Source organism: Elgaria multicarinata, chromosome 1 (genome assembly GCF_023053635.1).
Source record: "Elgaria multicarinata webbii isolate HBS135686 ecotype San Diego chromosome 1, rElgMul1.1.pri, whole genome shotgun sequence".
NCBI lineage: Eukaryota > Metazoa > Chordata > Lepidosauria > Squamata > Anguidae > Elgaria > Elgaria multicarinata.
Window position 1 is genome coordinate 159,822,036 of NC_086171.1, and position 12,917 is coordinate 159,834,952.

The following is a 12,917-nucleotide window of genomic DNA, read 5'->3' on the forward strand; positions in this document are numbered from 1 at the left end:
AGTAGACTCATTGAAATGAATGTGGCTTAAGTTAGACAAACATTGGATACAACCTAAAGAATGATATAGCACATATTCACGTATACCACCAATACCAATAATTGGTAGAGCAAATCTTATTGATCAGCTCTTGAAATCTGATTTGCAGAGACAGTTGATCCTCTGTAGCTTCTTGGGCACTATTAATGGGACTTGCTAACTTAAACTCTTGAAGATGACGTGATAATCATTCTCTGATGATCAAGTGCCTAAGCCGTAATTCATTAATATTACATTTACTGTAAAAAAAAGGAAAAAAGTTAATTTCTGTAGCTGGATTATGTTTCAAACATTTAAGTATATTTTGCTGTACACAGATCTGAGCACATCAACAAAAGTTTGATCTGGTAGTACTGAATAAGACCTAAGATGATAATTTGCTGGGCAAAGTTCAATTTTTCTTTTTCCACTCTGACCCAAATTAGTGTTATCCCTTTTTTTTAAAAAAAACCTGTCAATTAGTGGGTGTGGGGTGGGGGAAAGTTTTAAGTACAGCAGTGTCTTCAAATACTATGCCTTGATCAATCTGTTTTGATGTGAGCACTTTAATTGTTCTTACAACATGAAATACTACAAGAAACTGGGTTAACTATTTAGAATGTGGAGTAGAATTACTGTCAAGAACTTATTCTAAGATAGGAAGAATTCTCAAAAGGTAATCAATTCAGAACAATACGTTTTCTTGGTACTCTTTGTCTTGAATACCCACTTTAACCTTGCATCTGAATTTTGCTGTTGGTTGTGGTGGCAAACTTGACTTTTTTCTGCATGTTACTATTGGGACAACCCAGCCCTTGAATGTGATTCTCTTCTGGGATCGGCATGCTTTGCTTTGCTTTGCACACACTTTCACTCGAATTTTCTTTCGATTTGGTTTTGCGAAAAACTTGTTTAATTTTGTAGCTGTTCATAGTTAGAGTTCTTTTTCCATTAATAGACCTAAATAGGGGCGGGGGTGGGGTGTGTGTGCAGCAACTTTGTTATAGCTTATAGATAGATTTAGTTCATTAATTGTGTTGGTCAGCTTCTGATTTATATGAAGGGTTCCAACATCTAGTGTCTTCTACTTTTTCCCTTAGAAAATGGCTTGTAGAGCTAGTAGAGTAAAGTGAATAGTGTTCCCACATGTGCGCAGCAGACAATCTGGAAAAGAAATCTGAATTTCAACAGTGGATGTATTTGCATTCAGATATAGCTCATCATTCAAATAGTGTCAGCCAGAAAATGGCTATTATAACATTAGCCCTAGACAAAGCAAGATGGAATTCTGAATAAATTATTTTATGAGATGAGAATTTATGGTTTTGGTTGTTTTACTGCCATGACATTTTAACTGAATACAAATGTATATACATTTGCTCTGGCTACGGCTGAAATAAATAAATTGAAACTGACATCTTCATTTTAAAGATGACCCTGCATGGTTCACAGATTTTTGTGGTAGATCTCAAATCGAGTCTGGGATTCACTTATGTGGTTTACATCAATTTGCTAATAGAAGTGAAGAGTTAGAATAATTTTATGTATAAAATTTATATCCCACTTTTCATCAAGGCAGCTTTAAATTCAAGGGATTAGATTTTATTCTGCAAGAGCTGGAGTAATCACACTTTCAAATAACTGTGGGGTTTCCTATTCACTCATGAACTTTCCACTCTCCATACCATGGTGAGGGTAGTTCATGAGCCCAAAGCCTGCTCCTAATCTCTCCGCAGAGGACATTCCCAGCTGGGGGAAAACTTCTTGAAAGGTTCCTCATGAATGTGTGGCTCAGCTGAGATTTGGAGTTCCTGGATCACACTTGCCCACTATGCTATGCCAACTCTGGTGTATAAACTACATGGTAGGGCACTAGACACAGATTCCAATGTACTTACAAATGTATTGTAAGTACAAAGCAAGCTGATAAAACTCTTTAAATTCTGTGTAATTGCCCTCTAAATATTATGATAAATGCCCAGATGAATTTGACATAAGGTGTCTAATGTAATTTTAACATAAGTCACTGACTTTAAAAAAGAAAGAAAAAACGAGGATTGAGAATAAATATTCTGTTAAACTTTGTTGCTTGCCCAAAGTAGAACAGCTAGCAGCATCTAGCTGTAACCTAGGCCTTAGCTAGACCTAAGGTTTATCCCGGGATCATCCCGGGGTCATCCCTGTTCATGTAAATGACACACAGGGGATCCTGGGAACAGGCAGGGACGACCCCGGGATGATCCCGGGATAAACCTTAGGTCTAGCTAAGGCCCTAGAAAGCTTATACTGTATTAAAATTTGTTTCAAAGGTGCTACATGACTTAGACTTTAATTGTTATGCAACAGTAATTCTTATTGTCCATAGCACCTGTGCATGCCAGTCTTCACCACATTGCTTCTGTTACTAAATGTTGACCTTACTAATGACTGGGAGAATGTAGATCTAACATAAAACCACCACAGAGCCCTAATTATGCAGATCAACTACTATTGTATTCTGATTGCAAAATGTGCATGTTTGCCCAAATTGGGATGGTCCTTTGGAATGGACCATTCCAATTGTGGTTGGGAGAGAGAACTAAATTAACAAAGTGGGCATTACTTGTGCAAATAGAATAGAGGTCATAGAGCTGAGTAGAGCAGAAACAAAAAACAATGTCAAGCCTGTTGACTGTAGAAAGGAGCTAAGGTCTCCTTAATTTTGAATCCTTTGGGCAGAAGCTTTACTATATTTTTCTCACTTGAGGATATTGATGACAAAGCCAAGAACAGATGAGAACGCCATGATATACTGAAAAAGCAACTAGATTCTATAGTGTAGTCATTCTACTCAGAAGTCTTATTTGCCTCTTCCCTTTCATAATCAGGAAAATTGTAACTAGAGGAAGAGGAGTCACAATTTTGGGTGAATTTGCCTTTATGATGTTCCATTGTCCATGTGAGCAACTATCTCCAGAGGTTAGCACCCGTAATATCTATACTGACTCAGTATTCCATATTTTGTGGACAAATTTAGGTGTAGGATTTTCAGCAGGTGGGTATGTATGGATATACATGAGAGAGATGCTAATCTTGCTTATAATTCTTTGGTTGACCTTTTCCCCTTTAATTTTATTGGGCTGCTGCTATGTTTTGTTTTTTCATTTTATTTGTCCCAGCATTTTCCTTTATGGTCCATCGTTAGATATTGATCAGTTGAAGCTCATTTTGAGACTCGTTGGAACCCCAGGGGCTGAGCTTTTGACGAAAATCTCTTCAGAGTCTGTGAGTTTAAAACTTGATTGTAATGCCTGCCCTCTTTGGATTTTATGTTTTACCTTAGTTGCTTTGCTGCCTTATAGATTGCCTCTATCTCTTTCCTGGCTAGTATTTTCCCCTCTTTCTTTGACTTGCTTTCCTTAGGCATATTGAAGTCTCCTCTCTATTCCCCTGAACTGTTCTCCATGTAAATGGTTCTTCCTGTCTTGCCCATTTCTTGTTTTTTTCTTGTCTGTAGGCTATACTAAGCTTAGCTAAACATTAAGCATTCTTTATTATATTCTGTTACTATACACTGTAACACACATGCTACTAAGAATATCCCATGCGTCCTGGTGGATAGTGCATTCCTTGAAGTTGGGGCTTTAGAATTTGCACTGCATGTTCTCCTAGATCTGGCAATCCAGGTCTAGGAGAAAAATATTCTGTTTAGGAACTAGTATGACTGTGAATTATGTTCAAAGCCACACAGTGAATTCCAGTCGTTACTAGTGGCAACATTTTGTCTTTGTCTTCAGAGCATAAAATCCACCTAGTGGATTAAAAGTGCTGAATCATAAAGGTGATGACCATGGAAGCAATGATACAGCTATTCTTTCTTCCATAAACAGGATGGCACATTGCATTCAGAGGGTGAGAGCTTAACTACATTATTGGATGGATATTTTGTATAATTAGGAACTCATAAAGTAGATCCACAACAAGATGTCTGATCCTCATTAGACACACCGTAGAGATTGAAACATGTTCAGAAGTAAGAGGTTAAGTGAGCTTAAATACATTGACAGACTTGGCATACATGCATTTCGGACCAAACTTGGATCTACTTTTATCACTGATGGAATGCTGGGAGTGAAAACTGCACTCCTTGCACCCCACTGTTTGAAGCTGGAGAAAATAGTGATTAAGGCAGTGGCATGTGGGTAGGTACGTTGGAGAAAAGATAAGTTCCACTCACATTCCTTTCTCACGATGCTCCATTTAGTGATAAAAACAGACCACGCACCCCCTACTTCATAGCCAAACCAGCTAGTGCATATTTAACAAACATGCACATCTGATTTGGTCCTTAATGTTTTTCTGAAATTAGGCTGATAGAAGTTGAAAAATACATAGATGAATCTTGGATGATCAGGTGAGAAAGGGGAGTGACATCAGCATGAACATGACTTGGGCTACTGTGGAATGCTGAACACAGATGAAGGGAGTAGATGAGAAAGACAATAGAGCTCAGACTTATAGATGTACCAGAGATAAAAACATGACAGCCTCAGGATCTTTGCTTCAGGACAACTATTTAATCAGCAATCAGTCATATTGGAGGGATTGAGTAGAACCAGCTTATTGAAGGTGAGGGGGAAACTTGACCCCTGAGAATGAGCATGCATTCGCAGTTGGGTGGTATTTTTTTATTTACTTCTATAGTGCCATCTACATATGTGGTGATTTACAAGGAACAGGCTGGATAGGTTCCTGCCCCAAAAGGCATGTTATTAGAAGACCAATTTTCCCTGGTGTCCATTGCAGAGAAAACCTAAACCGCTAGCCTATCCATGATTGCCCTTTAAATAAGGGTCCACTTCTCAAGTTACAGGACTTTCTATGGCTCCATTAGATCACAACTTTCTGCTCTGCAGTATCAATTCCTACATGTGGGTTGAGCCTTGTTCTGGTAGAAACCAACTTGACCCATATCTCAACCAGAAACAGAATGCTGAGTGGTGAAAATGTGAAATTAAATGGCAATGCACACTGAGATACAGCAGCTTATCACTTTAAGCATCTTCATATGAAGATCAAAATGGTGGCAGATAAAGATTCTGCTTAGCCTCAAGTGGTTGTTTTGAATACCTCTGATGTGAAATATGGATCAGATGCAGCCTTGACAGGATGCACATTAAGTAGCAAAAAGTATAATCAGTTTTGATGAAATGTATGGATGATTGAAGGTAAGTTAATGTATAAAATAATAGCACTGAAGAAGAATGAAGTTAGACAATTATTTAAAATTGTTTCCCCTGAACTTGGGTTGTGTATCTTTCAGATACAGGGAAGATTAGGTTTTATCTTTACATGCCTGCTATCCCATCCTAAACCCTTGTGGGGAAGTGAACCATGCTGCTCTTGCCCGTTTTAGGGTACAGCAAGGGGTATTCCCAGCCCTGGCTGAGCGAACAATAAATTGATCTTTTCCCCACTCACCTTTTTGCCAGGTAGTGATTTTAGACATGAGATGCTAGATATGAGTGGAGTGTATCGACATTTGTCTTGGCTGACCCATGGCTCTTGCCTTATTCTGCTGGTGTGCTACAGGATAATATTTAGGCTAATGCCTTGCCTTATCCTTTGTTTGTATGTTTTCCTAGAATCATTTTATTAGCTGTCTATTGAAAGAGAGAGCAGAAACACTAATTATCCAGTCTAGAGTGATCTCCTTATCTCCATACCCTTTTCACTGGTTTGAGCATATAAAGCCCTGGAAGCCCACCTCCAATTGTCTGCCAATTTGGGCATTTTTTCACACTATGTGGGAAGGAACAATACTTAGGAACCTAGTTTGCTCATCTCTTCCCGTGTGATCTGTGGATTGATACAAGAATTCTGTAGTTTGGAGGACCAACTATAGAGGGCAAGCTATGAATCTCTCTCACGCACACCACAGCATGGTTTTTAAATCAATATGGAGTGAGTTTCAGCTTAGAAAAAACAAGTATTCGTTTCAAGTGTGCCAAAATAGCAATATTCTTTAAATAGGGGAATGAAAAGGCTAGATTGTTTCTAAGGAGTGATAACCTTTTGTGGTTGAAAGGTTTATTTAATTAAAAGGACTAGATTTGGTTCCATATATAGTTGTCCTCTTTCTTTCCCATTTAAGAAAAATAACAAAATTTAAGTGCTGTATAAAGAAATATGCAAAAATAGAGCCAAACTGACTACTGTGCACTGAATTTGTTTGCTAGCCCCTTGTGCATATACTTATTTTGCTTTAATTACCATTAAATCTACTTTGTTTTGTTCACTGATAAACTAATGTTTTTGTGCAGTGCCAATAGATAGCTAACATTGCATGTCACTCTTTCTACCATTCACAGCTACTAAGGGAAGAGTATTTCAGTTGGTGCAGTCTCAATGCATTATTTTGGGCAGCAAAAGTGAGATAGGATAAAATAACATCTCTATAGCAGTTATCAGTTGGCTACCTGCTTAAGGGAACTCTGGATTTTAGTTTAAAAGGAGCCAACACCCAGTGTAAGGCTGCTCTTGATTATGATCAGTGAACTAGCATCTGGCTTTACTGAAAGATTCCTAACTGTGATTTATAATTTTAAGATGCTTTGCTTTTTAGTCCACGTTCCTGTGCTTAAAGATGTTATGACGCACGGACTGGTTACTGGCTGTTGTGAGCAGACTAGATGCCTTGTATGCAATTGTCTTGATTGTATGTTCACAGTGTTCTTGAAATATTAACAAAGCCCTTGACTAGGCACCTAAGATATTAACCAGCTTCAGCAGATCATGCGTCTGACGGGAACACCCCCTGCATATCTTATTAACAGGATGCCCAGCCATGAGGTGAGATCTGACAGGGTGTGCATAGTGGACTACAGTTCAACACATTCCTTTATTTTATTTATTATGGGTTTTTACCCTGCCTTTCAGGGCACAGCCCTCTTAAAGCAGCTTACAAAATTTAAACCACACAAAACAAATGGATTGTGACAACGCCACCCCCATCTAAAAACAGTAGTGGTTTGAAACCCCACTTCAAGCCTCACTTCAGCAGAAGGCAGGCTGAAACAAAATGTCTTCAGAGTACAGGTGTTGGCCATGCGTACCTCTCTAAGGTGAGAATTCAACAGGTGCGGGGCCACCACCAAAAAAGCCCTTTTCTGGTACCCACCAGCCTTTACCTCCGAGGCTGATCTTAAGGCTCAGAGAGGCTCATATTTATGCAAGTGGTCTTTTAGATAATCTGGTCCCAAGTGGTTTAGGCGTTAAAGGTTAAAACCAGCACTTTAAATTGAGCTCATAAATGAATAAGCAACCAGTACATCTTGGTACAGCATCAGTGTAATGAGCTCTGAACACCTCCCACAAGCATTCTAGCAGCTGTATTTTATACCAGTCAAAGTTTCCAGTTAGTCTTCAAAGGCAAGCCCACATAGAGGGCATTAAATAGTCTAGCCTGGATATAACCAAAACATGTGTAACCCAGGCAAGGTCTGCTTTCTTCAAATAGTGCAACAGTTGGTAAGCTAGCCTGAGCTGCTAAGAGGCACGCCTTTATGAAGAGACACTACATTCTCAGTGCAATTACATAGCTTTAGGCTATGTAAATAGTTAGCTCTACTTTCATGGTATTTCATTGCTTGCTGCAAAAAGATTGAAAATAACCAAATCTGAATGGGCGCAACCCTTTTATTAGCATGTTGCATTGGTAACATTTCTATTGGCTTAGTGTTCAACTACATAAAGACCGCTGGGTGCCACTGCTATCCTACAGGATCTTGCTCTTGCTTGCAACACACTTCACTATATAATGGACAATGCTCTTCCAGATTTTTACAACTCAGAAGGCCCCAATTCTAGCACGTTATTATATCCACAGTGATCCCTATGTAAGTGAGAAGTGCCAAGACTTATTAGGGAACTAAGAGAAAGAAAAGTAAAGAGTGCTCTTGGTGATTAGGAGGTACAAGTTAATAGCATGTTTTATTTTTCTTTCAGGCAAGAAACTACATACAGTCCTTGTCTTACATGCCGAAGATGAATTTCGAAAATGTATTTATTGGTGCCAATCCACTGGGTAAGACTTGTATCAGTTTCATTGCAGTGGGAGATATAACCTGTATACACCAAAAATGATGGGTGTCTTTTGGTATGGTGCAGCAAGTTGATGTTTTAAAGTAGAGCTCTTTGCAAAGAAGATGCTATTATGTCAGTCCCTCTGAAATACTCAAAATTTTATCAGAACTACTGAATATGTTTATACCTCTCAGGTTAGTTTAAGAAAGCTTTTCTAGATTGAATCCCCTTCTAAAATAGAACTCTGAAATTCTGATAACTTGTTTTAAAATTTTGTTTTCTTGAAGTAGCTTTTCAATGTCATTGGCTCTTTACTTTTAATCTTTTAAGAGCAGCTTCAGCAGCTTCCTACAAACCTTGCTTCATGGGGAGAATTTGGTTGAAAGGAGCAAAGCAAATTGTTTGTTCAATACTACTTGTAGTTTCCTATTAGAAGAGGAATTCAAAGTTACATATATTTGTTTTAGACACTTTTCTTAAAAGGTAGAATGATGTCTTATGGGCACATTTTAAAATAATGCTGTTCCTTCCCAATTACGGCTTGAATGCTAAAATATTCTCATTGAGAAGCTATAATATTTCTTAAACCTTTCGGACTGGATTCTGGTCTCCCACGCCTTTAGGTAGGGCTTTTAAGAAATGCTGTATATTAATCTCCACTTTTGCTTTTGGGCCCCCTATAGCTGTAGACTTGCTGGAGAAGATGCTGGTGCTGGATACAGACAAACGAATCACTGCTGCAGAAGCTTTGGCCCATGCCTATTTTGCTCAGTATCATGACCCAGACGATGAGCCAGTGGCAGATCCGTATGATCAGTCTTTTGAAAGCAGAGAACTTGATATCGAGGAATGGAAAAGTAAGCTTTCTAGGAGACAGTTTGGGTGCCATTCTACAGCATTCTTATGGTTCATGAGAGCACAAAAATAGACAATTGATAACATTTAATACAATTCAGTAGCAGTATTCGGAACAGTGGGGTTGGGGGTGGAATAGCACTGTTCCAATGGTGCATTATCAAAATCCCTCCTGCATATTTTCATGTGCTCAATTGAGAAAGCTCTGTGAATGGACAACAAACTTCACATACTTTACTTTTAAAAAGGCAGGCGGTGGGGCTCGGTTCAGGAATTAATGTAGGTCAGCACAATGTCATAATGCAGTCCATCTCACTTGGCTACATGATATCTCAATGAAATTGGAGTGAGGGCAGCCATTGCTTTTGTACACTTTCACTCCTTTTTTCAACCCTCAACAGTTGGCATGATGGGGAAGTGCAGTTCATGATGGGTAAAGTACTTATTGACCCTAATCCCAGCCCATTACAGACCCCAGATATCTAATCAGGGATTCTATTGCCTCAGTAGATTTGAGGGGAAAGTGTTATTAGCATACTAAGGTCAATACACTCCCAATTATCACATGACCCCTCTCAAGTAGAGGTGAATTCAAGTAGAGGTTAGAAGTATAGCCTTCAAGATGCTGCTAGACAGCCATCTGTCAGGAAAGCTTTAATGTGGATTCCTGCATTAAGCAGGGGGTTGGACTCAATGGCCTTATAGGCCCCTTCCAATTCTAATATTCTAGACAACCTGGAGAAAAAAGAATAATTTTGTAGCACCCCACAAGTTAACAAATGGGGTGGAGCAGGAGTCCCCCCTCCCCTCACCCCGTGGACATGAGCACACATATATATGCACAGACAACCTTCTGATGCTTACCTGTCAGGTGGCACTGTTGGTTTGAAACTCAGTCTTGCCAGGTAGTTCAGAAGGATACCGTGCTTTGATAGTATTGAAGGCTGTGGAGAGGTCCAAGAGTGTCCCACAGTTTATGTCATTGAAAATGACCAGGGCACTGTTCCTAAATCAGGCCTGAAGCAAGACTGAAATGAGCCCAGGCATTTAGCCTGGTCATGTGAGAGCAACAACTGTGTAAGGGCGTGGGTGTTCTGGACCTGCCCCCAACATGCTTAGAATTGACCTTCAGTTGGGAGAGGATGGATCAGAGCTAATACCTTGGGGACAGACTAGCATGCGCCACATGGCCCCCTACACACTTTTTGCCCTCATGTGTTCAGGGTGACTTCCTGAATAGGACTTTTGGAGATCCAAAAGGACCTGGAGCTTACCGGTTACCATGTGTTCTGTCATCTCGTCCAGTCTGGCCTGTAATTACATGGATCCAAAGTGTAAATTTGGAAGTACCAGCACCTTATTTAGTTAACAGCTGTAGATAACTGAGGACTGAAAAAACTTCAAATGATTCCTTGTTTGGTGGGGGACGGTTATCCGCCAGCTTCACTAAAAGTCTTTTTCTTTTTCTTTCTCCGTTAGGCCTGACCTATGATGAAGTAGTTAGCTTTGTGCCACCACCGCTTGACCCAGAGGAGATGGACTCCTGAGAACGTTTCTCTTTGTCCCATATCACTGTGAGGGGAAGGCCTTTTCGTAGGAATTCTCCACATATCATTCAAGTGCCTCTTGCCGTGAAGATTCTCCTTGGTGGAAGGGTTTTGTGTGTGTTTTTGTGTGTATTGAATGGGGGAGGGGGGATTTGGAAGAAAGTATTTATACAGTAACTGTATAAATAATGTTGCATGTTCTCTTGTATTTTTGTATACAGCCTGGAACATGTTTCTGAAGACCCGTTTGATTGCTTTTTAGCCTTTACAGTTGGTAACCAGCTTTCACTGCTCTGGGTCAAGGCAGACATTATGCAGGGAAGCTGAGATGTCAAATTCTCAGTAGCAATTCTTGCCATTAAATGGCTCTCCTACCAAGAAAATACTTAATGGAAGCTGAACTATTACTTGAACTGTGCCCTCTGCTTTCTAGGATGAGAGAAGAGAGAGTAAGGGATGTCTTTCCATTCCATACCATGCTGCTTTACACCCAAAGCCTCTTCCCAGTGTTCTGTACAGCAGGAAGTTTGGGCCCATGAATGGCTGGTTTATTTGTTGGGAGGTGGGGGTTTTTTTGTCTGAAACACTATAACAAAATTTAAAGTGTGTGCCTTAAATGACTGGGGAAAATACGACTTTGGGTTTAGTGTTCTCAGCAGGGGACTTCTGAGCTTGCTGCTTTCCAGGTTGAGGGCTAGAGGGGTACCCATGTGTGACTGCCTGCTATGGACATTATATTCCAAAAATAGGGTGTATCCCTCATGAACTGAATTTGGTCATTTCTCTCTCAACCGTGAGATGTTTCAGCAGTAACTCTCTCACACTGCCTGTTCAGTTTGTGAGTCTACTTAAGATGGAGTGTGGGTTTTTGCATGTTGTAATTGTGTGCGCATGTAGGCTTACTTGGAGGCGGCACTGGGGTGGTAAATCAGCCAATAAATTACTGTATTCAGCACCATAGTCAGAGCCATAAAGAATTGCAACATCCATCTATTTTTGTTCAACATTGTTGACATTCTGGGCACTTTGTACATGAAAAGGGGCTGATGAACATGCACCTTTCTTTGATCTTCCTTTTGTGGCTTAAAACATGAATTCGTGTATCAGTTTGTGTGTGCCTAAACACAAGATTCAGTTATTGTATTCATATATTATAGAAATCAAGTAACAATAAAATTGCCCTCTTTAGGGAAGGAATGGGGGGGCATCAGTTCAAGTATTTTGTGTTCATCAGGTATTCTGAGTATTCGAGATCCTATTTTTAAAGTATTTTCTGAAATTTATATAATGCAGGTATCATGCATGGATTGTATGCCTGTCTCTGAAAGAGTGAAGCGTTCAGTATTTTTGTTTTTCCGACGGATCTGGGATTTTTGTGTATTTATCCCTTTTGTACAGAGAAGCCGTAAAGAAAAAAAAATGGCATGTGGATAATGAAGCCATCAGATCCTTCCTTCAGGTCAGACCCTCTGTAGAGAAGCTTGGGCTTTGGGCCCAGAGAGCAGTGCTCTTTCGTGCTTCTTGTTCAGAGGCCTTCTTACGACCAAACACATTCAACTCCCTCTACTGGACCTGCAGTCTGGGTCTGAGTCTTCAGATGGAAATGTAGATATATTCTGTAAAACACACAGGAAGATTATTTTTATCTGTCATTTTATGTGTAGATGCTACCATGTGACTTTCATGCAGAAATACTACAAGAAGAACTTTAAAACATGTAGTTATATTTGTGAGTGGGAATATCTCAAAGCTGAGATTCTATGTGGGAGCCCCTGTGGAGTGCACTCCTTGTCGCTAATGTGGTGCTGTTCTACTGCCTGAACTCTGGACAGAAAGTACACACTTTAAAGAGAGATTCTGCAATTTTGTTTATATCCAGGAACTTTGCTCTAACTGGTTATGCCATATAGGATATCACACAATGCCACTGGTTTTAAAATAAACCTATTTTTCAGACGTAATGGACTGTTGGTGGTTTTAAATTAATGTCTCCTTGTAATTAAATTGACTCCTTCATTTTGATGATACAGTACAGTTCATTCATAGCATTACATGTACTAAACAAAACACATTTTCATAACTGGCCACTGTGTGTTGGTGAGCTGTATTGCCATTCAATTATTGCTCTCCCTTCGCCCTTTCTTTCCGCCACCCACCAAACTAATCTCTTGAATAAAAATTCCAACTGAGCATGTTCAAAGTAGTAACTTGATAATAAAAAAATATTAATAGTAACACCACCAGGATGCTACTACAGACCTTGAAATCCCAAACCGTCAGCTGGAGCTGGAGAAGGAGAACATTTTCAGATACTGCTGCATCCACCTGAGCTGTATTGTGAAAATGGGCTTCATAAACATGCCTTAAGCAACTTGAATGAGTGTGAACATGCTCTACAGGTATACTACAAGACGCTGTATTGCAACACTATAA

General features: G+C 39.6%; 1 protein-coding gene across 2 annotated transcripts in view; it reads left to right on the forward strand.

Moving 5' to 3' along the window:
• MAPK14 (mitogen-activated protein kinase 14) overlaps nt 1–12,445 on the forward strand; it is a 32,394-nt gene extending 19,949 nt beyond the window's left edge. The window contains exons 9-12 of one of the 2 annotated variants that reach the window (XM_063141028.1): nt 3,203–3,282; nt 8,005–8,083; nt 8,766–8,939; nt 10,417–12,445. In XM_063141028.1, the coding sequence (XP_062997098.1) occupies nt 3,203–3,282; nt 8,005–8,083; nt 8,766–8,939; nt 10,417–10,484 (401 nt within the window). In that variant the 3' untranslated portion in view covers nt 10,485–12,445. Of the gene's footprint in view, nt 1–3,202; nt 3,283–6,769; nt 6,850–8,004; nt 8,084–8,765; nt 8,940–10,416 lie in introns of both variants that reach the window. The other variant, XM_063141036.1, reaches the window with a different exon arrangement.
• The last annotated feature ends 472 nt before the right edge of the window (nt 12,446–12,917 follow it).